The sequence below is a fragment of the Alternaria atra genome, assembly GCF_907166805.1.
Source record: "Alternaria atra isolate CS162 genome assembly, contig: 29, whole genome shotgun sequence".
NCBI lineage: Eukaryota > Fungi > Ascomycota > Dothideomycetes > Pleosporales > Pleosporaceae > Alternaria > Alternaria atra.
In genome coordinates, this window is record NW_025091327.1 from 3,001,477 (window position 1) to 3,028,155 (window position 26,679).

Genomic DNA, 26,679 nt, shown 5'->3' on the forward strand with positions numbered 1-26,679 from the left:
GTGTCATGTGGCCCAGTAAGCCACTGTGTGCAAACTTACGAATCAGTCATTTCCTCGCACACCATCAAGTGGGCTTCACTCTGATTGGAGCGCAAACCGTCGATACAAGGTACTTTGACTGAATCCTTTCTTGATTTAGCTTCTGGCCATGCGTCTATTGGAATTTGGCCTCCACGCTGCGAATGCGGTGCACTTGCTCCCTTGCCAGGCCGGAACACTCTTTGTCTTCACATGATATCATAATAATCAAACCGCTTCTCGTCAAGTCTCCTTTGCCTTGAAACGCTAGATTGTTCCCATCTATTGGTTTGTGTCGCGCGTCTTAAGTAGCACCTTCGTCCTTCATCGTGGATCTTAGCATTCCGAATTTCGGCATTCACATGCATGCAGTCATCACCACATCTGAACCTGGATACTGGACTAACACATTGGGCGCATAGCGATCCAAGACGTGAATCTTGGTTGCTATGTGCTGGTCTTTCAACTTCGGCTTTCCGGGCAACAAAAAGCGCAAGAGCTCGCCGCCGTCGTCGAACGAAAAGAAGAGACGGGACCGACCGGCGGATAGCGCGCTTCATGGAGAAGGGAGGCCAGTTGCTGTTGAATATTCGGAGAAGCGTAGTTCGAAGGAGTCGAGCAGGAAGAGAAGATCTGGTGACTCTACCCCGCGCTCGCCGCGTCACGAAAGAGAAAGGGAGGAGCATCGCCCACGATCGCAACATCACTACGAATATGCATACCGAGAGCGCGAAAAGTACCGTCCTGCCCCGGACGTCAAAGTGCCACAGATGTATCGACATGCACGTGAGCCAAGCAGCGTCAACTCATCTCAAGAGGCTCTGCTGAACCCACGACCCCATCGAAGCCAACATCATCGGCGGCGGCACCCAAAGCAAACGTCGCAAAGCACTCTACGCGGGCGTGGGGCAAAGCGCGACCCTGTAAGGCACACGAAGTCCAAGAGGGATATTCGACCTGAACCTTCTCGCGGGTGGTCACTCTTTGCGCCCTCGCCGCCGAAGACGCCAAAACGTGAACATCGTAATTACCAGACCTTGGACGCTTCGCCGCGTAGCCAGCGGTCATCGCGCCAGCATCGCTCCTCGACTGTATCTCAGGCGAGTCCAGGGTCATCGCGGTCTCAGAACCGCCACCACCGTTCTCGTCAGCACGAGCAGTCAGCTTCTTCTTCGCGCCAAGCCCGCTCTCGTACACCGAACACAGCTGCTCGTCGCGTGCCCGACAGACGGTTTGCCGTACTCGCTGCCACCAACCAGGCGCTTGAGGAAGTCCGACAAGAGGCATTTGCGCAGTCACCCCCGCCTCAGCGACGAGAGAGGCTGCGACGGTACGAAGGTGTTACCATTCCGACATCGCAGATACCTTTCAACTGGGATTGCGTAAGCAGCTCTCAAACTTCAGCTGGACAAGGTCATAGGAGTGGCGAGTCGAGCGGTCGGCAGAGGCGCTCGCGTCGGTAATACTCATCACTGACTGTTCATGAGTATCACATCTCGTGCCCCATCCAGGGCGACTCATGGGCTTGGCTGACGTTGGACAAACTGGTGGCCCGACATCGCACGTGGTGTAGCGATACTTTCTTTTTCTTTTGCATTTTCTCCGTTGTCTTAAAGTAGGATACCCCCCTTGGCATATAATTGGCAGTTTGGGCGTTCGCATCACATCGAATCACATCATTTGGCTCCAGCACAGTCCCCCAGGCGTTTCTGGCAGTACAATACCCCTGCATCACCTAATTTTCTATCACATATAACTACTCCGACGAAGTATTACATAGTAAAGCATACATTATCAGCATGATATCCCAAGCGATGCCATGATAAGAAGAACCCCCGACTTTACCTAGTGTGCAACGAATAGCTCAACCGTCATAAAATCCCAATGCGACGTTACAACAATCCTCACACATATCTATATCGCATTGCTTCAAACCTCCATACCTTTTAGTTTCAGATCACCAGTCTCCTTTGAGCACCGCGAAGCTGCTCACCTCTTTCAACACTAACCTCCATTCCATCCTAGCCTTCTTCCTCAGGCTCCTCACTCAGCTCGCCTTCTAACTGGCCACGGAGCAACTCCCTCAGTAATCCACACCCCATCTCTCCTGATCTCCTCGAACTTACCTTTCCAGGTAATTTCGGCGCACAGTTCAACTCGAGTGATGCGCAAATGTACATTCCCATTTTTCAGAGATGCGGGAGATGCAAATTGTGGGAGATGCTGGAGATGGGAAAGGTGTTCGGAGATTTTGACCGAAATACAGGTCTGGCCGGCCCGCCGGGTGATTTGTGGGGGCCGAGGGGCATGGCGGGTGGGGGCGGTTTTTGACAGGGGGTTACTTCGCGCTGGTCACAATTCATCCATGCACATCGCAACGTCCAAGCCGCGCTCGCCGCCTGCGCGCCGACAATCTCATTGACAGTTGTCTCTTGCCTTATCGCTATCGCGCATCATCAATACGATAACACTCATCAAGTTCTCAACTTCATTTGTTTTAGGGCTATGTACTACTTCATAAGCGCAGATGACTAGTTATATCCTAGAACACGCAACTGCCATCAGGCCTCTCCCTTTCCACACCCCAAGAACGACCTTTCTTTCTACCATCTATTGGCGACCCAGTTCATAGTATTGTCTAGTACCGGGGTTTTTCCACGGTCGTAACGGCTACTGCTTCCTTTGCGGCTACCACCTTCCTAGCGAGTGCTGAGCCTCTTGCAACGGTCGCCTCATAGTGCTCCAACAGTCTTTTCGAAGTAATGGCCTCGCCATCCACTTTCATGGCATCCACAACGTTTTTCCATTCAGACTTCAGTGATCCACTTAGCTCGTACGGATCGGCCTTCTTAAAAAATTCTGCCCACATCCTCAACACCTGTACCGCCCTTTCCTGGCTCACTTCGAACCATTCCTGGTGACGAACCTGTTTCTGTTTCCTCATCCAACAGCCATTGCAAGGTCGCTCCCGACGCCACTCTTTGATCAGCTCATAATGCGTAAGCGTCTCAACACGCTGTGCATACAAAACTCCAGTCGCTCTGAACAACTCGATTGGGGTATATCCACATTCCGACCATTCTGCCAGACGATCATCGACGGATTTGGACGTCCAGCCGATTTTGACATAGCCAGGCGAGGATTCGCGGCTGTATATGTAGACCGACCCTGTTTTGAAGTCCCGCCTGTAGTTTCTCTCACTCAGTTCTTCACAAAATTTCCACGCGACAGTTTCTTCGGATGTAGGCTCGTTTATGTGAGGATTGAATTCTGCCAACAAAGAAAGGCTGACCTGTCTCGACAATTCTGTCAAGGAATCATTGGCAGCGCGGGAACGAAGATTGTATCGCTTTTGTGCTCTTGAAGGCTCTAACCTGGATGGTGTAGTGCTTGGTGTGATCGTCGAAGAGATACGTGGAAGCGGCGTTGGACTTGCATCTAGTTGCAACGGGGTTGAGCTGGCAATGGGAGCTTTCGGTCTATTGGAATGACAGTATGATGGACTAGACAAGGGTGTCTCGACGGTGGTAGCCCGACTGGTAGCCGATGAGGCCAATGTATCGCATGAACTGGATGTCGGGGTATCATTTCGCGAGGTCCGCTTAGGCGTAGTAGGGGGAGAGGACTGAGCCGAATGTCTTGAGGTCTCTTCCAAATGTTTCTGGATCAGTATCTCATCTAGCCAGCGCTCGACCAATGGTATCAAGAGTGGACTGGATAGAACAAGATCCCGATGCCTTGCCCTGGAACAACAATTGGACCGAATGTACTCTCTGATATCCTTCACGAGGATGTTTTCTGACTCGCTCTCAGTGATGATACTGTGGAGTTCAATTGCCCGCTTATTGTCGGAAGTGTCCCAACTGCATCGTCGGTCCGGCCGGTCCTGCTTGACGAAATATATACATTGTTTCTGCACGTTTGGATTGAGGTCATGGAACCTAATAAAAAAGTCTACACTTGGATCTGATACAGGCATCTCTGGGTGTGAGCAGTGCAGCCCTAATACGAGTGTGGGAACTGGCAAGCTATATGAACACCAGTAAACCAGCCCACGTTTGCGGAAACATCAAGTTCTCGCATCACTTATTGTCTCCGAACTGAGGCCGCGACAAGGGAATCGTGACCGTTTCTAACTTAAATTTAGGAACAGGCTAGGGTATAAGCGCCAGCGGCTATTCCATAGCCATTGAGATTGTTTCTCTCGACAGGGCATAGCGAATATTTCGCTAGCCCTTGTACTTTGTCGAAGTTGCACCCTCTCATTTGCTCGTGAATTTATGCAGTTGGTATTGAGTGAGCTTGGTGATACGTAGCATACCTTTCTGCATCAACATATCCTAAACTTCGCATTACTGATCAGTACAGCCAAGATCGCACCTAACAAGGTGTGTAGAACTGCGAGAGGCTTCAGTTGGGGCTTAGCTGCTATGTTGTGGGCATCAGAATCACACTACCACTTTAACACGCGATAACTCCATCAATAAAGATCTAATTGGGGCTGCACTTACAGACAGAAAATCCTTGTAATTATGATAAGAATTTTACCACCACCGAATTGCAAAGGGATATCATTGTAGTCACGCAACGCTTGTGCGGCGCTACCAAGGTCTCTCAGCCTCGTAAGCCACCAGGCTCAAAACCAGCAAACTCTCCATCCAAAACAAGAGCTAGAGCTCCTGCGTTATAGGAAATGCCTCGGAAGGTGAAGCCTGCCCCATACACGAGCTATGACCACAAATCTCGCCTCGCTGGTTGCGCGGAGAGTGGTTAGAAACACTAGGTCGATCACTCTTCAGTCGGCTCTTTCTTCTTGATCCTCTTTTCATCGTCCGACTCTTCTCTTCTGACTTCATCCTTCGGTCTACAATGAGGCTTTGGTACTGGATGTTTAAAGACGTACCTTCCATCGTGATATTTCGCATAATCCAAAACCCTGCGATAGAAACTTGCCATGGGAGAGGTGTGAAGGCGTTTCTAAGGTCCTCTGATGGTTGGATCAAGATATCCAGGGAATTAAGGAGTCATTCTTGGATCATCATGAGGCCGTGTATGCGAACACCGGATTTGTGGGCCAAGTCTACCATGCGAGTATGGGTGAACGCATCGTCTGGGTTCCATAAGGTGTCCCAGGCGACATACGTGTCTCCAGACCATCCCATGTTCTCCTGCAGGATCGTCATACGAGGTACCGTAGCATCTGTGGAGTTCATCCTGTGGTACGTCCCTGGGACGTCGAATGCGAAGTAACGTTCACCTCGATTATACTTATCATCGAATTTGCGAAATGCTGTCTTGAGCCTGTTGAGGGCTTTCCATGTTACTGCCATCTTGGTGCCGTGGCCTTTCTTGCTAGATGAGCTGTTCGACGGATCTTATCATAGGAGGTCTAATTCGTTTCACATTTTCTTTTCTTTCCATTTTTCAGATAGTCCAGTACGATAACGACCGTACAAGGCGCAGCGTCACGGAATTTCCCTCAAAGACAGCTTCAACAGGTGGAAGCTTTATTCACAAACAAAGGCGCAATGGGCCACCCCCATCTAGTTACGAACGAGAACCAAGACTAGGCACCACGACGCAGTGTTATACCACTGTGAGTCCTCGGCGCTACCCGCCCGAATACCCTACGCGAGGTTTTAGATAGGGCGCTATGCTACAATCAATCAATCAATCAAGCAATGAATTGCCACAAGAGATCGAGCAGTATTATAGCTTAGAGTTTGTACGAAGTTTGATCCTGGCACACATGAGTCGGTCGCAATCGTTTTGGGTACTTTACACGCCGCTCAGTCGTATCGTAATCTATCACTAACTTTGCTCGACCTTTATACGCAACACTGTCGCGGCAGCCCATGAGGTATCTTTATATCAGGAGCGCTATTGTCTCTGTGTAGACACCGGCTCCAGTGATTGTATAGGAATCTTCAAAGTACTGCTATATGCCTTCAGCGTACCCATCAGTGCAAATTACTACAATTTAGCCGATACGCATGCGTACGCTATCTCTAGATCATGATTCGCGTTCATTGTTGCCTGGTAAGCTCTACTGCTTCTCTTCGTCCTCTCCTTCGTCATCATTCTCACTTTCATCTAGCGCGCTTTCCAAAACTATTTTGCCGCCCTTTCTGTTCTTGCATCTCTCCACCTTCCCTAGTCCTAGGATACTTTCCAGCTCAATCATATAGTCAGGGAAGACAATAGTATTGTTTTCCGCTTGCTGTCGATGATATGTTCCATCTGATAATCTTTCACGGCCAGTCATCGTCTCGTGTCCAAAACCTGCATGCCATCGATCTGCAGGAAGATGTACATGACGCAATTTGTAGGGGACTGTTTTCCTGGAACCTTTTGAATCGACCATGGTCGTGGTTTCGCGATTGACGATGTGGAGGGTACGTCCTTCTTTGAAGCGGTAGCAGTGGATGGTGATTGGCCCATGGCCACCTTCACCTCTAAGATGCATCTTTTTACTCGTTTTTGTACCTTCTTTGTAGCGTCTAGAACCAGTTTCGGCTTCTGCGCGTCCGTTGTGTCGAGAGCAGACGCGCGGTGCTCGAACCGTGCTCGAAAACATGGAGGAACAAACCTAGACTTTGGACAGTATCATTTTGTGACTCTGAACGCGCACTGAGAGACTCTTACGATCTTTCGAATCCCTAGACCCCAGCACCAAATATAACCACAGCTGCATTATATGTGTCTCCATCATCGACTTCTTCATCACTTGAGACTGCAACTGAGTCTTCATTCTCTTCATCTCCCAATTTCTCGTCGCTCGGGCCAGCAGCTGCATGGTCTTCATCTTCAACACTAACTTGCATCTCACTTGAGCCAGGATCGTAAGTTGGAATGGGTTTCGAAAATCGTTCTCTAGAAATGCCCAGTGCATCGTGTTCCCTCGCATATTTTGCAATTTTCCGATCAACTGAATCGGAAAGATAGATTCGCACAGTGGTTTGTTGACCCTCATTGCAAGTATGGTACACGAACAAAGTCTGGTTCAGTTCCGCAGGAATACTCAAGATACCGGGAGCACCACTGGAGGCGAATCGAGAGACGTTCTCCGTCGGGTCGGAAAGCAATTTTGACTGATTTCCTGTCGATTCTCACACTAGATACGGCTTGTAATCACTCTTTTCAAGTCTGACTACTGTGCTCTGATCACTTGTGCTTCCGGGCTTGTCGGGGACGGACAGCCCTGGAGCAACTACTACGAAATATGCTGCGGCGGCGTCTCCTTCACGATCATTGCTTGCGCTCTTAGCGATATTCATACTGACGTAGTGGGGTCTGCTTAAATTAAGATAATGGATACCAATAAGGCGAGATGGCAAAGCAAGTGTATAGTGAACGCGACAGAAAGTTTACTCGAAGCGTGTGAGTACCAGAATGCTGCATGTACAAACCCAAGATGCGATTGAAGCAACAATTTAAACACAATCTTGCCCCTTGCTTGTAGTGGTAGAAACCTTGTCATAGCCCATCTCCTAAGCTTGCGATAAAATTTAAACCTATCTTAGAACGTAGTAAGTACGTTTCCATCATGATGTTCTCCCTTGTAGGCCATGACCACAGCATACCCCTGTGACAAGCTTACATGCGCGTATCTTTACCGAGACGGGTTCAGAACAATTATGCTTAGCAGGAATTACGGCCGTATTGTAAGCTTCGTGCGCAGTATCAACTCCGATCAAAGCTTGGCAAAGGCGCTTCACATACTTGGGTATATAACATATTTGCAACTCAGGTAACAGTTTATGCATATTTATCTCTGTTGATCCTCCCCTATCAATAAGCTTTGTTGTATAAATTTTGCCTGCATGAGTGACATGTGCAATGTCCCTCCACTTCATCCGCAATTAGCTGCTGAGCACTCGCCCGGGTCAACCACCCCGTCTCTGTTGATGTCAAAACAGGAGACTCCTATTCTTATACCCGGCTCGCAGGTCAAGCAGCGACCCCGGGAAGGCCCCAAATTAGAGATATCACATTACTATCAGCAAAGGTCTTTTCATGACCGAATACAATTCCTAAAGAACAGACGCTGTTATGCAGTGTTGTAGAAGTAGACAAGACTTACCGATCCTCCACAAGGAGCTTGACGTTTACCAATGCTCTGGGGGAGAACTTCGGCTGCTTGTTCTAGCGGCGCAGCAACGGCTAGGAGTGGCAGAGCGGCCAGCATAGAGAGACTTAGAATGAGTTTCATTTTGAAAATGTATGGCGGCTCGTAGATGAGTAAGATTTTAGAGAGAAGCCACGATGTGGTCGAAAGGTACTGAGTTATGAAGAGATATCAGCTTGTTTATATACCTGAACTTTGACAGCGGTTTCTCGGACACTCCGGAAGTCAGCATTACCTTTAGTGTCGGCGTACAATATCTTAGCAGTCCGTGCGCATATCAGGCCGAGTCGAGTCGAGTTACCTCCATGTTGCTGTAAAACGATGGTCTCTCCTTCTGTAATACTTACTTTAAGGGTTGTAACTAGAAAGTTGAAGACCACTTCTTACTCAGAAAGTCTAAACTACTAGACTTGAAGACGTAACTGCGCAGGTCTAGCCTCCCTAGAAGTATTCGAGATATCTGGACACGAGGCAATGTGTGACCTGGTCTATTTAGGCGCACTGTCATCCTGGAAACGTGTTATTTACTATGTTAGTGTCCTATTGCTTGAGGCTTCTCTGAAGATGCAGTTGCTTTAATCCCTTGTTCATTCAGTCACTACCTTACTTTGCATCCACAGTTGATATCTTCATCTCATCGCTGAAGCCGTTTCTCTCCTTGTTGCAAACATTGTCGTCATCTTCAAATCGCGGGCTTCTAAATCGATTCATGGCACATTAAGAATACAATTTCCAAACTCGGCGAATGAAATTGTCCTTGCCTGGGTCAGAATCGAACGAGGCTGTGAACATGGCCTTGTAATATTCCCAATACTCTTGATACCACCCAGCTTGTTCCCAATCTACCATTGCCGCTACACGAACAGGTGGATCAGCCGTGACGATAATGTTAGCCGGTCGCAAGTCACTGTGTTAGGAATATAGGTCCATTGTCCGGTAGTAGCTGCCACCAGGGATCTTTGATGCTCTTTGGATCAAGTACATGTCGTCGCCATAGCCGGGAGAGCCAACCATGAAAAAGGGCAGGGGTAGGGATAGACCTGAGTTGCAGAGCGGTCTATCGCAGGCCCCTCAGAGATGGAGCCTATGCGGGATTAACGTTATGAGACAAGATAGCTTATGGTACTCACATATCTGCCGCTCCAACCTGAACAGTCTAACGTCGCGATAACGTGACATGATGACTCGAATATCACTATAAATCGAGTTCTTATCAACAGATGACATCGAGATCTATTTCTGGTCGAGCATAGGCCCTTGCACAAACTGCATGTAGAGGACGACCTCACAATATTCACCTTCGCGCTGCAAGATTCTCAAAGCATATATTTCGAGCACCAGAACTCCATCTCCGATAACTTTCTTGATTGCCCAGAGCGCCACGGCTTCGGAAGTAGTTACATCAACTCCATGTTTGACAATCAGGCCAAGGTCCTCAAAGAATACCGGGTGAAGGGGTTGTGCTAATGAGCGCACGTGATCTGAAAAGTGAGCGCCTGGGTTCGGCCGCGTGTGTCAAACCATGTTGAGTCCAGAAAACTCATATGTTGTTGAGTGCCATTGGTCAGGTCAGCGATGGATATTTCTCATGGGCTGGTGGTCATGTTTGCTGTAGTCGACGTACACTGCATCATGAAGATCTTGGACGTTTGGCCAGAGAACAGGAGTTGATCAGCCATTGCGTTCTTCGTGAGGTATCCGATAGTACAATCACCCTCCTTGCGATATAGAAGATGAATTCTATTTGTGTACAAAATACCTCGTCAAGTGCTACTGTTAGATAAGGACGTGTGGAGTGAGCGTATAGAAACGTCTAGAGAATGACACAGGGTAGGTGAACGTAGCTTGCCCCCAGTCGTCGACCAACGGATCGCGAGATGGTTGAGAGATGTGGCAGATGGTAGAAGTGCAACTGTGGAAGAAGGATCAAGACTTGTCGAAATCATTAATTAAAAAAAGGTCAGGTGGCCCCAAGTATCTTCTTCTTCTTCTTCTTCTTCTTCTTGAAAACAAAGCGATCTGGAATTTCTCACAAACAATCCGTACTCCATATATCCCCAACAAGCCCAACATGTCCCATAATGAACACACCAGGAGACGTAAGAAGGCTACACCAGGTTGTAGGCAATGTCCTGAGCCCAGTGGTAGCATGGAGACCCAATCGCAATCTGCAACGTTCGGCGCGATATACTAAACAAAACACATTCATCCAGTCTAGCAGTTGCAACCCCCAGGACCCTGTGTCTGGTTGGCCTCTGGCCTCAGATTAACGCCCTGTCGCTGCTGCCCCGGTCTCAAGTTTCTCGGTCCACTAGCCTGGTCAATCGGCAACTTCTTGGCAATAGCGGTAAACAGCTCCTTGACATTCTCGCTCGTCTTGGCCGACGTCTCGAAGAAGAGCAGACCAGCCTCACGCGCGTATTGCTCGGCATCGGCTGTGGAAATGGCGCGCTTGTCGGGGCTTTCGGTAACGAGATCGAGTTTGTTGCCAGCGAGGGCGATGATGATGTTTTCGTTGGCTTGGCGTTGGAGTTCCTTGACCCAGGCTTTCGCTTTGTCTAGAGAGGCCTGTGGGGTGTTAGTTCGTGTCGCAGGACATGGTAGGGGCGTAAGGAGGCAAGGAAGTGGAAAGGAACATACAGCCTGTGTGATGTCGTAGACGACTACGGCGCAGTTTGCATTTCTGTAGTACATGGGCGCGAGGGACTTGTAGCGCTCCTGGCCTGCGGTATCCCAGATTTCGAACTTGACGGTTGTGTTTTCATCGAGGGCGATGGTTTGGGTGAGGAAGGCGGCGCCGATGGTGGATTCCCGGTAGTCGTCGAATTGGTCCTGGCAATGTTAGTCTTTGTTTCTGTCTATTGATTGCTTGTTCTCGCCTACCTTGACGAAGCGCAATACTAGAGAAGACTGGGGCATGTTAGCTTATATCATGGCTGCCTTGATAGGCTTGCGCACCTTTCCGACGGCGGATTCTCCTGTTGATTGTTAGTTGCGCCTCGTTGCACGTAGAGTGACCATGCATACCCAACAACACCAGCTTGAACTGTGCGAATCTAGAGCCTCCGGGCCGTTGGCCTTGCTGCATCCTGGCCGACATGATGGGGGTGACGCGGCGCTATCGGGTCGTGGGCGGACAAGAAGAGGTTGCGTAGAAAGTACGGGAGAGGCTGTCGGAAGCAGTCGGGGAACAGGGTCGGGATATAGTGCAAGATGGAGGCAGAGGGTGGTGGTGAGAGTGAAAGAGCTGGTGGGTGCTGTGACGAGGTGCTGCGTCCCGGTGCTTGGCCCTAGCGCACGAGTCGGGGACCCTTGGCCGCAATGGCCGCCATGACGAAACATGGCCCGTCGCTGCCGTTTACGTTTGAGAAAACACATTGCGCCAAACACAAACGCAACACCACCAAGACCCGCACCAAGCAGCAGATAGAGCTTCGAGCTCCACTTCACCATGAGCATCGCTCTGCCGTACCGCGACATCAATGTCCACTCGTCGCCCTCGCACTACGCCTTCTCCTCCCCATCCTCGCCCTCGGCCCCTACACTGGTAGTCGACCGTCCGTCAGGTGACATTCGCCTTCACGATGGCAAGCTGCTGGGCTCCAAGAGGGTGTCGAGCATTGCAGGCATCCTCGGCATGATCAAGCTGCGACTAGGTATACGCTTCCTGCACAGCGCTGGCGGACACGATTGCTGACATGTGAAGACAAGTACATCATCGTTATTACCAAGGCTCAGCCCATGGGCAGGATAAAGGGCCACATGATCTATAGAGTCGTCTCCACAGAGTTCTTGTCTCTACGCGAGAAGCCGTTGCACGACGCCGACGAGGACAACTACCTTGGCCTCCTTAAGACGCTCATCAAGACGTCGCCGCTGTACTTCTCCTACTCCTTCGACATCACCAACACCTTCCAGCGCCAAGCCCACCTCGACCCCTCCACGCCCCTGTGGAAGCGCGCAGACGACCGCTTCTACTGGAATCGCTTCGTATCCAGCGACCTTATCGACTTCCGCGGAGGACTCAGCGGCGGATATGGCAGACACTCGAGCGGACACCAGCCCGGCGCAGACCCCTACATCCTGCCCGTCATGTACGGAATGTTGGAGATTAAGAATACGTCTATCAAGGGCACGCCACTTACCTTTATCCTCATCACCCGCCGATCGCGCCTCAAGGCTGGAACAAGGTACTTCTCCCGTGGTATCGACGAGAACGGCAACGTATCCAATTTCAACGAAACGGAGCAGACCATTATCCTCAACGACAATGCCTCAGGCGGCCCCGGCGGCTTCGGGTCAAACCAAAATGGAGCAGCAGGTGGAAGTGCGGGCAACGAGACACAGGTGCTCGCATATGTTCAGACAAGAGGAAGTGTACCCGTATACTGGGCCGAGATCAACACCCTAAAATACACGCCCAAGCTGCAAGTTCGCGGCATCGACAACGCCCTACCAGCCGCAAAAAAGCATTTCGCCGAGCAAATCCGACTATACGGCGACAACTGGATGGTCAACCTCGTCAACCAAAAAGGCCGCGAGCAGCGCGTCAAAGAAGCCTACGAACAAATGGTGAACCTGCTGCATACGTCGCCATCGGAAAATGTTGAAGGCGACAAGATCACCTCTGAGAAATTCCACATCATCGACCCGGCCAAAGCGCAAACCATATACGACCGTCTCCACTACGTCTACTTTGACTTTCACAACGAAACAAAGGGCCTCCGCTGGGATCGTGCCAAGCTTCTCTTGGATCAGCTAGAACCGCACATCCTCAAGCACGGATACTTTTGCGGCGTCGACATGCCCGGTGACGGCAGCGGCGTCGAAGTGCGAAGACACCAGACGGCAGTTGTGAGGACGAATTGCATGGATTGTCTTGACCGGACCAATGTTGTTCAAAGCATGCTGGGCCGTTTCGTCCTGTCTCGCATGCTCATTGACCTCGGTCTCATGCGCGAAGGCGAGTCGGCAGAAGAAGACAAGGCGTTTGAACACCTTTTCCGCAACGTCTGGGCCGACAACGCGGATGTTGTCAGTAAGAGTTATTCCGGTACCGGGGCCCTCAAGACGGATTTCACACGTCTGGGTGTTCGAACCAAAGCGGGTGCACTTCAAGATCTCAACAACAGTATCACGCGATACTGTCTCAACAACTTTGCCGATGGACCGAGGCAGGATGGATTCGATCTTTTTCTAGGGAACTATTTGCCGAGCGATGGCGTTGGTAGTGGGCAGTTGCTGTTTGCGGATCGGAGACCTTTGTTCATCCAGTCGATACCCTACATCCTGGCCGCAGCCATCTTTTTCATCCTCGTTGGAAGCTTGACACGGAGAGCACCTGACGCTACGGTTTGGCCGTTGAGGCTGCTACTTCTCATCTCCCTGGTGACAGCTGGGATATGCGCAAACTTCATCTGGGGTCATGGCACACTATACGTAAGTTCAAAAGCTCCAGGTGATCAAAGATGATGTGCTAATAGTGAATCATGTAGGTCAACTGGCCCAAGCTCAACCGCCAACCCCCTCAGATCGAAGCCTTCCAGGAGACACTTCAAAAGGTCAGAAACAATCCTGTCGTAGGACCGCTTGTGGGAGGTTCAACAAAACATGAGAGGGGCAAGAGTGATGCAAGACTGTTGGGACTCGAGGAGGGCAAGAAGAGGATTGAATGAGCGATAGCGTCACTTCTGGAGGTATTGAATATATGAGGGGGGAGGTGAGCGAGATCGAGAGAACTTTTCGGCGGAGTGTACTATTAGCTTTCTTCCTTTTTCTGATTACTATTCGGCACACAGTGGGGTAGGGGAAGGGATAAATAGATGGGTAGTAGCATTTTAATACACATTGGAGTGGATATTACACAATTCATCTTTAGTATACACGAGATTTCATGCATAGGGGTTAGAGCGGGAGGGTAAAGGGTAGGGTAGTAGAAATCTCGCCATCCAACGGGTCACTAACTCTATATCAATCCGCAGATCTAGTACTTGGGAACGCGCCGCGCGGATGTGGCTGTAATAGGATCCCTATCGGGCCCTTTGGCAGCATTCGGGGCTTTTGACAACGGTAAAGATCTCACGCTTGACTAAGGTGGGCCATGTGGCAGGGGATTCTTCTACGGCACCTCGGGAGTTGGCTGTTCCGACGATCTCCGGCCAACCAGCTGCACTGTCTTGCGGGTAGTCCAACGTCATATCGTGCAGTCTCTACAAGGTTAGCTCGGAGCGAAATCGTACTTGACGGACTTCCACTGTACTAAGACCCTTGCTTGGTCAAAGTCAGGCATCAAGACCCCGGAGCCAGGTTCAGAGAACTCGTCTTATACGGCGAATACGGCGCCAAGATCTAACAAGGACTTTGGAAACATGGAGTTGCATTCGGTGGAAGGATCCTTTAGTATCCGTAAACTGCGGCTAAGGACTTGGTTGATGTAATGTAATTCAGTCTGACGACGGAGTTTCTATAAGGACGCAGTGTTCTTCTATACACTGGACATTTCGAACCGTCAGCCATCTATCCAATCCAGCCTTCCCCAAACATGTCGATTCCTGGGCCGTCGCAAACCCCCCATGCTCTGTCCGAGCTGTCCCTCGGTGCACTTGTGCAGTCTTTGCCAGTGCTGACTTCCATCTTACTGGGCATCGTGATTGTGGTAATCTCCTTCGTGGCCATGACCAATAGATCGAAAGCGCCTCTGGCAAATCCTCCACGCTGGAATCAGTTTACACTATTTAAACGTTTCGAGTTTTTGCAGAACGGAAGGGCCATAATGAGCGAAGCTAGAAAGCGCTACGGCAAGCATCCGTACAGGTTGATTGTTGACACGGGCGAAGTTCTTGTCCTGCCTCCCGCGTATTCGGTAACGATCCGCAACGAGATGGATCTGAGCTTTGCAAAAGCAATAGAGAAGGTATGTTATTTCCAACACAATGACAGTACGACCCTGAAGCTCACCAAGTGATAGAACTTTTCCGGACATGTGTCTGGCTTGGAACCGTATGGCCTCCTAGATCACAAGAAAAAACTTGTGCAAACAGTAGTGAAGAAGCAACTCACCAAGTACTTGAGTAAGCGAGCCAAGCACTTGAATGTACCATAAGAAGCTAACGATGTTGTTCAAGACACAGTGACAAAGCCCCTCTCAGAAGAGGCCACTTTCGCTCTCAACGTAATATTTGGCAATGCTCCAGGTATGATGCATTCACCCTCGACCTTGCATTAACTAACCACGTCTGCAGAATGGAAGGAAACACTCATCACAGAAAGCATCCTCCAACTCGTTGCACGCCTGTCGACCAAAGTGTTCCTCGGAGATGAAATGTGTCGCAATGGAGCTTGGCTCGAAACATCCAAAACCTACACCGTCACTAGTTTTGTCCTGTCTCTCAAGATGGCAGCTGTTCCCGAAGCACTCAAATTCCTCGTTCCTTGGTTTTAAAGCGAAGCAAAAATTGTCAAACAGCATCTAGACGAAGCCCGCACCATCCTCACGCCACTAATCGCCAAACGCAAAGCCATCAAGGCCGAAGCCCGAAAGAACGGCAAGCCGGAACCCGTGTACAACGACATGGTTGACTGGTACGAGCAAGAAAGTCAGGGAGAAGCATACGACCCAGCTATCTACCAGACATCCCTTTCCCTCGCAGCAATCCATACAACGTCAGAATTGCTGAGCCACACCATGACGCTTTTAGCAAACGAGCCGCAATACGTCGAAGCCCTCCGGAAAGAAATCATTCACGTCCTTCGCACTGATGGTTTAACCAAAGCTGCACTTGCCAGCTTGAAACTCGTCGACAGCACATTGAAGGAGACACTGCGATTCAGGCCATCTACATACCGTAAGTTGACCCTCTTCCACCACCAATCATAAAGGAAAAAAAAAAAAAAAAAGAGATTCGAGTTAACTTTCCTTCAGTCAACATGAGAAGACACGCAAAGAAAACGGTCGTCCTCCCCGACGGTTTCGTCATCCCCAAGAACACACAAGTCGCTGTGGACGGCTTCAACATGCAGAACCCAGAGATCTATAGTGACCCAGACAAGTTCGACATTTACCGCTACTACAACATGCGCCAGGATCCTGCCACGGCCAACAAGGCGCATCTCGTTTCTACGGGGCCTGACAACCTTAGTTTCGGGCATGGCGCTCAGTCGTGCCCGGGCCGCTTCTTCGCCGCTAATGAGACGAAGATTGCGCTTTGCCATCTCTTGCTTAAATACGACTGGGAACTCGCTGAGGGTGCGTGTCTGGATCCTAAACCTGTGTTTGGCGAGACGACGGCGCTCGATCGTGAGAATAAACTAAGGTTCAGACGGCGCAAGGAAGAAGTCGACCTGGATAGCTTGACTTATGTTTGATTTTTCTTCTTCTTTCGACGGGTTTGGCTCTCTTTCTCTCTAGACTTGTATAGAACGACGCGTTCAAGGTTGTTGTCATGTAGTAGACTCTTGTTTCCAAATGCTATATGTATTCTTCGTTTTGCGCTCTCTTGCACATGTGGGGTTTTGCTAGGAACATCTTCACCACCCTCCACTCCTCTGACTCCTGGACAGAACGACGACATCGGACTCCTCATCCTCACCATCCTCAATAACCGATTCTCTTAGTTGAATTTTCAAACAGTAACATAAGAACAAGAAAATGACCTGCATCCGGGGTATCGTGCTTTCAACGCCAGTACCACGTACAGAAAAAAAAAAGTAACCGGGATATCGTATCGTAAAACTCGCTTTTGTAAAGAAAAACCTCTCATACTCCATCATTCATTAATGCCGTTTCGTGACGTGTCGTTCGTGTGGTTTGTGTTGGAAAAGCCGAATGCATGGCCGAACATTGTAGTAAGAGTGTCGTGGCTTCTCATCTCCGTCTATCCTCTCCGTTGACCCCTCGAAAGAACAACGACATCAAACTCATCATCTAAACTCTCTTCATCCTGACCCGCCGACGCTGCATTCTGCAGAGTCTTGGTCTCATCAGCAAAACTGCCACCCACGAAATCCCAGCCATCACCCTCCAACCTCGTGCGCAACCGTTCCAAATTCGAGTTGGCTGCGCGCTGAAATACTGCAGCCCACTTGTTTTGTCCTTGTGCTGGGGGTTGAGGTGCCGTCGATGATTGCGACGCGGATGGCGACAATGTTCCCTGGCTTGACCCTGTTTCCGTGTCTGCATCGTCCTCGTCGCCCTCCTCCCAATCATCAAGCTCCGGTAAGATCCACAAATCAGACTCCGACGCCTCGCCGCTTGCCGCCATGTTGAGATTTAGACATGTACTGGCGTGGATGCTCATGCCTTGTTCTCTTCTACCTTGTCCAAGGTGACTGGTAGCGCTTTGTTTTGATTGGGGAAGCCAGGTTGGCGGGGCGTTGTTGCGGTTGAGCGATATGGTTGTTGTTGGATGGATGGGTTTGCGCTTTCTTGATATATTTGGATTTGTGGATGGGGATGGAGATGGGGCACGTGAACGGTGGGGTGAGATGGGGAAGTGACCGTATATAGCGTTGCTGAGATCGTAGTGGAAACCTTCGTCGGCACGCGCGGCGACAGCGGTTCGGAGTGGGTTGGTGGTCATTTTGTGGAGATTTGGAACTGACGGTGTGGACAGGTGTTCGGTTTTGCCCAGCTGACCGTAGAGTCGTGTCGGGTTGATGTTGGCGTTCGAGAGCGTCGAAGTTGTAACCGAGGAACAACGCCACAGTCAAATTTTCTGCTGCAGACGGATATGGAAGGTGGGTCTGATTCCTGCGGGATCCCGCAAGAGTTCTGCGGGGTGTGTGTGTGTGTGGGTGTTGTTGAGCTGGAAATGCGGCTGCCTGTTGGCTTGTGACGGGCGTAATCTGATGACGTTGCAGAAGGCTGTGCTAACTTGACTTGTTCCAGTCGGGGTCTATTTTGAGTTTGCAATGTGAAAGTGAAAGTGGAAGTGTAAGTGAAAAATAGGGAGAAAGAGAAAAAGAGAAAGGGAAAGAGACTTGGAAGTGTAAAAAGTGAGCAGGTTAGCAGTTGTCAGAATTTGCTTTGAATAGCACGGTACAGCAGAACCGACTGGCTACGAGTCGTTGAGTGATTTGAGTCTCACGCGACAAGCGACCCAAAAGTGAAGCTGCAGTTAGTAGTCGAGCAAGAGTGGATTCGGGACAGCATGTTGGACGTCTCGTTCGAATTTGGGTTGGTGTTGTCGGTGTCGTGGATGGATGTGCGCCGAGAGGGTATGAGGCACAGAGCCGAAGCGTCCGTGCACCCTGACGTGTGTGTCGGTTGAGCTCCAAATCTTCATGTTGGCAGACGACCACGACCATCAACAACGCCGTCCCCCATCTAACATCTCCCGGGCCAGCCCACCATGCTGCGCGCCTCCATCCTAAGGGCCCGTCCAGCCGCCAGGCCATTGGTCCGCGCCGCCCGCCCGCAATGGCACGTTGCCCAACGCTTCTACGCCGACGATAAGAAGAACCTGGGCGAGACAGCCGTCCCCAATCCTGCACCTACCACGTCGCCATCGAACCCCTCTGCTGTCCAAGAGGGCACTATCCCCACCTCGGACATTCCCAAAGCACCGCCTGCCCCCGACAGCACCGTGACTGCCGCAGTGTCGCGCGATGCGCCCGCCATATCACCAAAGACAACACCGCCCACCGGCCCCGGATCAGCGAGCATAGCCCCCGACCCAATCCAGCCCAAGCCCAAGAAGAAGCGACGCATCTTCCGCAAGCTCCTTCTCTGGCTGACAGTCCTGTCTGGTCTCGGTTACGCCGGTGGTGTCTGGTACTCGCTCGTCTCGGACAACTTCCACGACTTCTTCACTGAATACATTCCCTATGGAGAGGATGCCGTTGCCTACTTTGAGGAGCGCGAGTTCCGGCGCCGATTTCCCGGTCGCGCTGGCGATCCAAGGCTGCACCCTCAGATATCTGGCGAGAACAAAGTCACAATCCCTGGGAGGAGCGGCCTGACTGCGCGCCCAGCTCAAGAGAACAAGAGCGACCTCGGCTCCAAGGGTCCCCATCTGAGCGCTGTCGACGCCAACACAAAGCCCGACAAGACCGAGTCGAGTGGACAACAACCCAAGGTTTCCTCCGGCACACCTGCACCGGCTAAGACAGAAGAGAAGAAGGCTGTCCCAGTCACGGAAGTCAAGAAGGAGACTCCAGCCAAGCCCATCTCCCAACTAGACCACCTCAGCGTACCCTCCGCAACCGAGCCCGTCGTACAAGATGTCGTCAAGATCGTCAACGACATCATCACCGTCATCAACGCCGACAGCGCCCACGACGGCAAGTACAACTCTGCGCTGGACAAGGCCAAGAGTGAACTCGCCAAGGTCGTCTCAGACATCAACATGATGAAGGAGAGCCTCCAAAAGCAGACCGAAGACAAGGTCAAGGCCGCCCACGCCGAATTCGACCAGGCCGCCAAGGAGCTTGTCCAGCGTCTCGACCACCAAATGCAGGCCCAAGAAGCTCAGTTCAAGGAGGAATTCGAGAACGAGCGTGAGCGTCTATCACAATCCTACAAGGAGCGTCTCCAGTCCGAGCTCCAAGCCGCACAAAAGGTCTACGACCAGAAGCTCAAGAACCAGCTCTTGGAACAGAGCATCAACATGCAAAAGTCCTTTACGGCCAACGTCCGGGAACGCGTCGAAGCTGAACGTGACGGTCGTCTCGGCAAACTCAACGAGCTCTCGTCTTCTGTCCACGAGCTCGAGAAGCTGACGGGAGAGTGGAACAGCGTGGTCGACGCCAACCTCAAGACCCAACATCTCGTTGTCGCCGTCGAGGCCGTCAAGTCAGCGCTCGAGACGCAAGCTATTCCCAAGCCATTTGTCACTGAGCTTGCTGCTCTCAAGGAGATTGCCGCCGACGACCCAGTCGTCAGCGCTGCTATCGCTAGCATCAACCCCGCCGCCTACCAACGCGGTATCCCCAGCTCCGCCCTCCTAATCGACCGTTTCCGTCGCGTAGCTTCGGAAGTCAGGAAAGCGGCGCTGCTGCCCGAGGACGCTGGTGTCGCCTCGCACCTTGCCTCGCTCGCCATGTCAAAGGTGCTCTTCAAGAAGTCTGGTCTCGCTGTTGGCGGTGACGTCGAAGCCGTGCTCGCGCGCACAGAAGTCCTCCTCGAAGAAGGCGATCTCGATGCTGCGGCCCGTGAGATGAACGGTCTGCAAGGATGGGCTAAAGTACTGAGCAAGGATTGGTTGAGCGAGTGCAGGAGAGTGCTGGAAGTTAAGCAGGCGTTGGATGTCATTGCTACCGAGGCGAGACTGAATAGCTTGCTCATTGACTAGTATACACGTCCTGTGGGCTTGCTTTTCTTTCTTCTTTTCTGTATGTGTGTGTGTTCAATAGCCAGTACTAGTGTAGTTTTGTACGAGTATCAGTCTATAGAAACCGTCTCTTGTTCATTGTTCTGTTTTTTTTTTGTGTGTCATCTCTTACTTGCTCCGAGTGACTGGTGAGATCGTCTCCCTTATAACTACTCTTCTCCTCCATCATAACTCACATCCCCTCGCCAAACCAGAAGAGACTATGCCGCATCTGCTAGAACAACGACTTCGGTAGCGTAGCTTGTGAGACGGATGCAACATGACGTGGTTTATCAAGTCCATTGATCCGATCAGAGCCTGCTTCTCTCACATTCTCCATTTCACACCTATTCTGCTCGAGACTCTCTGCGTGTCAAAAGAATGTACCTGCCCGCTCTGCTATGACCAATGCTGCAACCTGAGGTAGTGTTGATCATCTGAATTCCTTGGTAGTAAGCATGCGCTTCGAAAAGGAAGAGAGGGGTGCATGGGCGGGGAAGTTAGACAATTCAATTGTTGATGCAGCGGGAAGGGGGCTGATGATGTATCATGTCGTCGCAAACCCAGGAGACGGAAGTTACGAGCGGAAGAAGTTGAAGGTGGAGGTCTGAAAAGGGGATCTTGAGGGACTCGAAGGATACATGGGTGGTGTGGGAGGGGTTGAGGGTTTTCTTGGGGGTTGTAATCAGGATCGCAAGTGTGTGGACTAAGGAGAGCAAGAAGTTTCCGACAATGGTTCGGAGGGTGTAGAGTATGATGACAAGGTGTTGGTGCTATCTACATGCATTATGTACGTGATAAAAGGATATGAGGCCATGAGATAGACTGGCTTGTGAGATGTAGAATGTGTAAACACTCCCTAACTGCATTGCATCGTGATAACTACATCAGATACATGGGCGACGAGGAACCTCTCAAACAAGAATAAAAGCAATCACCTATCTACTTCCATCGCTAAACCCCTAAGCCAGCCCTGTGCTAAGCGCCCAAGTCGCGTCAGCATTGAATCCTGCCGCCGCATCAAAGTCGTGAACACCGCCGTTACTCGCAATGTCCCCGATGTTGTTGTAATGCCTGATGTAACGAGTGGGATATCCCCACGCTCGGATCGAGCTGCCAGAGCCAGTAAAGCCGGCTTGGGGACAAAACGTCGCATCCTCCTTAAACGCCTTGGATCCATCATTCGCCGCAAGCTGCAACACAAAGTTGTAGTGGCGGATATAACTTCCAGCGGTATCTTTCGACTCAAAGGAGAAACAGGCCGAGTTGGCGAGACCAGCGCGCACCGTCCAGCTAGCCTGACGTTTGAGCAAAGCAGTGCTAGATGAAGATACAACTTGCGTATTCACTGTAGCGCCAGTATGCGCGAGATACCGATCCGTGTACCCAGCCGTAGTTGCGCGTAGAGAGATTGAAGAACCCACAGTGTATGCAGGGCCACTTGTCAGACTCGTGGTAGCATATTTCGCCGCAACGATGTTAGCTTGAACGGCTTCCTCCGTTGCATCAGTCGGGTAACCCGATGTCATGACGCCTTCGTAGAAGGTTCCCTGAGCACCGTTACTGTTGTCACCGCCGATACCTAGGATGATGGCGCCTTCCTTGCTCATGGGGTTGTAGCCCGACGCACTGGGGCGCGCACCGTTGTAGTACGTTGACAGTGCCCCGGATGCTGCGTTGCCACCTTTGATAGCCCACTTGTTTGGTCCACCCTTCAAGATGGTGGTCAAGAAGCGTGAGGTGACGGTGGGGTCAGCAGGATTGTTTTTCGGGTTTGCGCCAGAGAAAAGGCCGTTCTCGAGATCAGCCATGACCCAGGGTCCGCTGCCGGCGCCAGAACCCCACACAGTGTTGTCGCCAAAGTAGATGGCTTCCATGTGTCCGTTTCCTGAAGGGGTTTTGTCAGCAAAGGCTGATGAGTTCAGATGTGGGATAATTACCTGTGTCCAGGTTGTTGGTTTCTGCGTTGCCGTAGTCAAAGCAACATGCGCCGTTGTAATGTGTGCCATCGAGCACGGCGTACATGCCCTCTGCTGCATCACCAGTCGCTGAACCGCTTACTTTGTTATTGCGATAACCAGTGCCTGGCGAGACAAAGACGCCATATGCTTTCTGGCCGTTCAGGGTGACTGGTGCACCAATAGCTCCAGCCAAGTTGTCATATCCGTTAGCTTCCGGGCCCTGGAAGCCTCCTGGTGGAGCTTGTGTGAGATGGTTACCACGACCAGACTGATCATAGATGATAGTGATAAGACAAGTTGTGTTAGCGCAGAACTGGTCTTGCGTTGCCGCGTTGGCAACACCACCAGCAGACATAGGTGCGACGTTGGCCGTAGCACCATCAGAGCCTCGTTTGATCTGGTAGAGGGAGCCATTGAAGGAGCTATACAAGGCGCGTGTCGTGCTGTGAGCGGCGATGCATGGCGTGTTGCCGGTAGCGTAGATGTCGCAGGGTCCAGCAGCGACTAGGGATCCCGTAGCCACAAGGCCTAGAGCGAGGGTGTTCGTTCGTGAGCGCATGGCTGGCTGTTGTTACTATTGGCACAGAAGGAATGATCGTCTGGATCAGTCAGAAAGCTTGTAAGACGGCGATATTTAAACACATGGCTATGCATCGTTGTTGACATGGTCATCTAAATTGTTGCAATGCTCCGTCCGTAGACTAGGTGAAAGGCGACGCTCAAACTCCAGGGAGTGTAGTTTTCCCTCCAACAGCGGCGAAGCATTTACCTTTACGAGCGCTAAAATGTCACGAGGCTGCACCTCCAGGTTTTTCGCGGGCGGTATCCCCATGGTTTTGGTGTATATATTGCGGGGATGACAAGGTTTACGGTCGTAGTATGGTTGTAGTGCCGGAAGAAATAAGCTTTGCCGAGGAACAGCTGTCGAAAGACAAGACCGGAGCTAGGCTCGTAAACAGGCGTTGCCCGGGGTAAACTCCGGTGGCAGTTTGAACGCACCGTAACTTTCCATGATGAGCAGCTTGTTACTTTTCAAAGTTTTTAACGCTCCGCCTTCTAGGTTTCGCGAGACTTGGCTGTTCACACCCTTATACCGTTTGCAACCGCGTTGCCTAATTTCCGACAGTTCTGCTACTGTGTAGGCGTACGCGAGTGACGTAACGCGTGGTTTTCGAAACGTATTTTCAGTGGACTCATGTACTCTGGATCACATTGGTTTCAGTCGCATGATGGAGAGAGTTCAGAACGCCCAGAGTCGACTGCTTGAACTCTGCTCATCTCCGGCGCCTTTGCAGCTTGGATGATAGGAGTTCCTTCGTTGGCGTGGCCGATGCTCGCCGGATAAAGTCAAGAGCGGTGTGCCAATGGTGTTATGAACCAGACAAAGGTGCACATACCAGAGCTGCTGCGACATGAAAGCAAAGGCCTATCGGGTTAGACTGGTATTCTCCGCGAGCGCATTGTGGGGGCGAACGAACCTGATGATGTATTGGCGAAACATCATCAACCCTCGAGAAGGGCCGCGCTCACTGCACGCATGCGCAATCTAGTTATGACAATGCAGTGTATGGTGTGTCCTGGAAGCCTATGGCGTGTGTTCGGCGGCCAGTCGCGTTGTATTCTTCAGTGTCTAATATCGAACCCTTCATACAGTAATCGAACATGGTATCATATGCTAAAGCGATGCAAAAAACCACCAAAATATGTACGCCCAAAGTATGCCAGTCGTGATGTTGTGTGCGAGCGTGGTATATGTGTTCGTCATCCTTATTGCCTTCGATCGGCTCTGGTTCGAAGCGATGTAGCTATCGTATGTTTATCGTACAAGTTCCGTCGTAGGTCACCGACTGTGCCCTCTAGATCTTGGCGCCAGTGGTGGTAACGGCATGTGGTTCTCGTGGAGGTCCCCATGTGTTGCGTATCGCGAAGCAGGTCTTTGTCCAGACTCAACTTGTAATTCCACCTCGTTTTGAATAGTGATTGTCATATCCGAATCCAGCGCTTCCGCGGAGCACCTCGGTTTTATCTTGCCCCATAGACGTGACATGCCCTTCTTTGGCGCTTCCTCCTCTTCCAAGATTGCTTCTTGGCTACCTCGTTCTAGATCCCCTTCCGTGTCAGCCCAATGTTTCATCTCGTAGCTTTGGCCTTTGTCATTCGCGAGCTCTGGTGCATTGCGAGGTGCTGCGGATCTTCGATTTGAAGTATTCGGCGCTGATGCGTTGGCCGTTAGCGTCTTCGAAGAATGGCCGGTCGATTTTTTAAAGGATATGCCACCTGAGAGTGATTTGGATAAACTGAACGGGATCTTCGCGAAGAGTGGTTTGAGTACTGGAGCCGAGGCACATATCTTCTCCTAATTAGCATCATCTTGGAACCTGAGCATCAAAACTCACCACTCCCAAATCGATCTCCACGGCAGCTGCAATCCAAAGAGGATAGGCGTACCATGTTTGGTCGTACTCATTGAACAGGCTTCGGTAAATGTACCATGTACGTACGATACCGGCGGCAGTGACAATCAATCCCATAGCAAAGAGCGATGCTACAGCCATGCGCTCACGGAGGCGCATATGAAGCTACCAAAGTTAGCCCCAGCCTTGTTCTCCACAGACATCTAGATCAACTCACACCCAGAACCAAGGGTATCGGTGTTATCGTGGTAAGAAGATCCGCGACACAATTGAGGATTCCGCAGATGAGCGTCATGACTGCCTCATCCATGCAGGTGTCTGGAGGTGCGCCGATGGTCCAGTAATTCTTCACAGGGTTGCAGAAAAAGATGGCGATGAAAGTGAATGATATGAATATGCCAATCGTATAGACAACGTTAGCATGGATCGCCCACTTGAACCATCTAAGCACGCAATTGTCAGTAAGGGTACTTCAAGTTAGAAGACAACACCAGTGGCTACATACGTTTTTCCCGAGTCTGTAACCAATCGGTAATAAAAACAATGTAGGGAAAGTCTTGTGAAGGTCGCTGCAGCTGTGAAGACAACCTTCGCCGTCATAGCGATTTTCGAAGTCGGCACGAACATTGGGAAAGGTATATCCCAGACATGTCTATTGTGGTGAGTATATTAGCGATATCATACTCGGGCAACCTGTGAGCTACATACCTGTCCCATCCATATCTTTGGTTTGCCAGGAGAACGACGGCAGTGAGACCGAGCGTGAAGAGTAGCGCCAGGAGGATGAAAATATCGTCAATACCGAACCACCTCTTGATTACTATACGCGTGTACAGGCGTGCAGCCACAGTTGATACGGCTAGCGCTACGAAGATGGAATTGACAATGACGAGGGCAGGGCCACGCGTTACGGGGTCCTCATAATTCGGAGTTGGCCAGGACAAAAGGACATCCACCGGTGGTAGCTGCATGCTGAATTATCGTGGGCCTGCCCGGGGGAGTATGCGAGACATGTGGGCGTGATTGACGAACTGCAGGCAGGCGGATAAAATCGACGAGACAAAATCGACGAGACTGGCTGACACTAGGATAAGGTCTCGATGTTATGTCTAGTGGAGAGTGGGGCTTCGCAGCATATGGCCGTTAGCTCCATCCATGCTATGAAGCGCGCAAGGGAGCTTTGTATACCGCTACGACGCTGGTGTCGCAATGGCTTCGAAGCTTGGCTATCACACGGACCGCGAGTTAGGCACGATAATCGTGGCGCATCAGCGGGGTGCTGCATGCGGCGCACAAACTCTCCGTGAAGTGTGGAACCGAAAATCATAGCAACAGGTTCTGCGCGGCCGCCTCATCCGGGCATCTTTTGCGGGCACTTGGACGCGTTCGCTCCGTGACGGTCTGCCCGAGCATTTCGAGCGCATCTAAACAACGTTGTGTATTAGTGCGTTGTAGTTCAAAGCGAATGAGCCCCGTCACTGGCTCACCGGTAGCCAATCTCCGCCTCGCTGCACTACGATATATGCCGCCACACCAGCAAAAATGGACATCCTTTGCCTGGGGGAGCGGCCATGTCTCAGGGTGTTCCCTCGAGTCGTGCAACCTGTAGCTACGGGAACTAGGTCTTGGCAGTGTTGGAAACTTTGGGCAGACAGCAATCAGGTCAGCCAGGCAATAATGGGGTCTGAGAGCATCGTCGAAAGTGTTCAGACACTGAAACCATGTGGTAGATGTAGTAGTCGAAGCGAAACATGGCGGTGTTTAAAGATTTAGTGGTTGTGATAGGAAGGTAAGCCAGAGACTGCGTCCGGATCAGATCAGGCGTCTGATGCGGAGACGTTAGTGGTAGC

At 51.0% G+C, this 26,679-nt stretch overlaps 8 protein-coding genes across 8 annotated transcripts; 4 read left to right on the forward strand and 4 right to left on the reverse strand.

Annotated features, from left to right (window-relative positions):
- Positions 1-467: 467 nt before the first annotated feature.
- On the forward strand, positions 468-2,349 carry ALTATR162_LOCUS9319 (uncharacterized protein; the record flags this gene model as incomplete). Its single annotated transcript, XM_043316952.1, has 3 exons — positions 468-1,400; positions 2,044-2,104; positions 2,153-2,349. The coding sequence occupies 3 exons, from the start codon at positions 468-470 to the stop codon at positions 2,347-2,349; spliced, it is 1,191 nt and encodes a 396-aa protein (XP_043172887.1).
- An 8,011-nt stretch (positions 2,350-10,360) lies between these two features.
- Positions 10,361-11,246, reverse strand: ALTATR162_LOCUS9320 (uncharacterized protein; the record flags this gene model as incomplete). The annotated part of the gene is made up of 5 exons (XM_043316953.1): positions 10,361-10,714; positions 10,787-10,978; positions 11,030-11,056; positions 11,105-11,124; positions 11,174-11,246. The coding sequence occupies 5 exons, from the start codon at positions 11,244-11,246 to the stop codon at positions 10,361-10,363; spliced, it is 666 nt and encodes a 221-aa protein (XP_043172888.1).
- A 351-nt stretch (positions 11,247-11,597) lies between these two features.
- Positions 11,598-13,821, forward strand: ALTATR162_LOCUS9321 (uncharacterized protein; the record flags this gene model as incomplete). Its single annotated transcript, XM_043316954.1, has 3 exons — positions 11,598-11,802; positions 11,853-13,585; positions 13,642-13,821. The coding sequence occupies 3 exons, from the start codon at positions 11,598-11,600 to the stop codon at positions 13,819-13,821; spliced, it is 2,118 nt and encodes a 705-aa protein (XP_043172889.1).
- Positions 13,822-14,687: 866 nt separating this feature from the next.
- On the forward strand, positions 14,688-16,510 carry ALTATR162_LOCUS9322 (uncharacterized protein; the record flags this gene model as incomplete). The annotated part of the gene is made up of 6 exons (XM_043316955.1): positions 14,688-15,059; positions 15,114-15,216; positions 15,271-15,339; positions 15,388-15,572; positions 15,612-15,990; positions 16,068-16,510. 6 exons carry the CDS (start codon positions 14,688-14,690, stop codon positions 16,508-16,510), a joined length of 1,551 nt encoding a protein of 516 aa, XP_043172890.1.
- Positions 16,511-17,019: 509 nt separating this feature from the next.
- ALTATR162_LOCUS9323 (uncharacterized protein) lies at positions 17,020-17,724 on the reverse strand (the record flags this gene model as incomplete). The annotated part of the gene is made up of 1 exon (XM_043316956.1): positions 17,020-17,724. The coding sequence occupies one exon, from the start codon at positions 17,722-17,724 to the stop codon at positions 17,020-17,022; it is 705 nt and encodes a 234-aa protein (XP_043172891.1).
- A 771-nt stretch (positions 17,725-18,495) lies between these two features.
- On the forward strand, positions 18,496-20,436 carry ALTATR162_LOCUS9324 (uncharacterized protein; the record flags this gene model as incomplete). Its single annotated transcript, XM_043316957.1, has 1 exon — positions 18,496-20,436. One exon carries the CDS (start codon positions 18,496-18,498, stop codon positions 20,434-20,436), a length of 1,941 nt encoding a protein of 646 aa, XP_043172892.1.
- Positions 20,437-21,416: 980 nt separating this feature from the next.
- Positions 21,417-22,974, reverse strand: ALTATR162_LOCUS9325 (uncharacterized protein; the record flags this gene model as incomplete). Its single annotated transcript, XM_043316958.1, has 2 exons — positions 21,417-22,342; positions 22,395-22,974. The coding sequence occupies 2 exons, from the start codon at positions 22,972-22,974 to the stop codon at positions 21,417-21,419; spliced, it is 1,506 nt and encodes a 501-aa protein (XP_043172893.1).
- Positions 22,975-24,255: 1,281 nt separating this feature from the next.
- ALTATR162_LOCUS9326 (uncharacterized protein) lies at positions 24,256-25,800 on the reverse strand (the record flags this gene model as incomplete). Its single annotated transcript, XM_043316959.1, has 5 exons — positions 24,256-24,765; positions 24,812-24,994; positions 25,047-25,272; positions 25,335-25,481; positions 25,538-25,800. 5 exons carry the CDS (start codon positions 25,798-25,800, stop codon positions 24,256-24,258), a joined length of 1,329 nt encoding a protein of 442 aa, XP_043172894.1.
- Between the last annotated feature and the right edge of the window lie 879 nt (positions 25,801-26,679).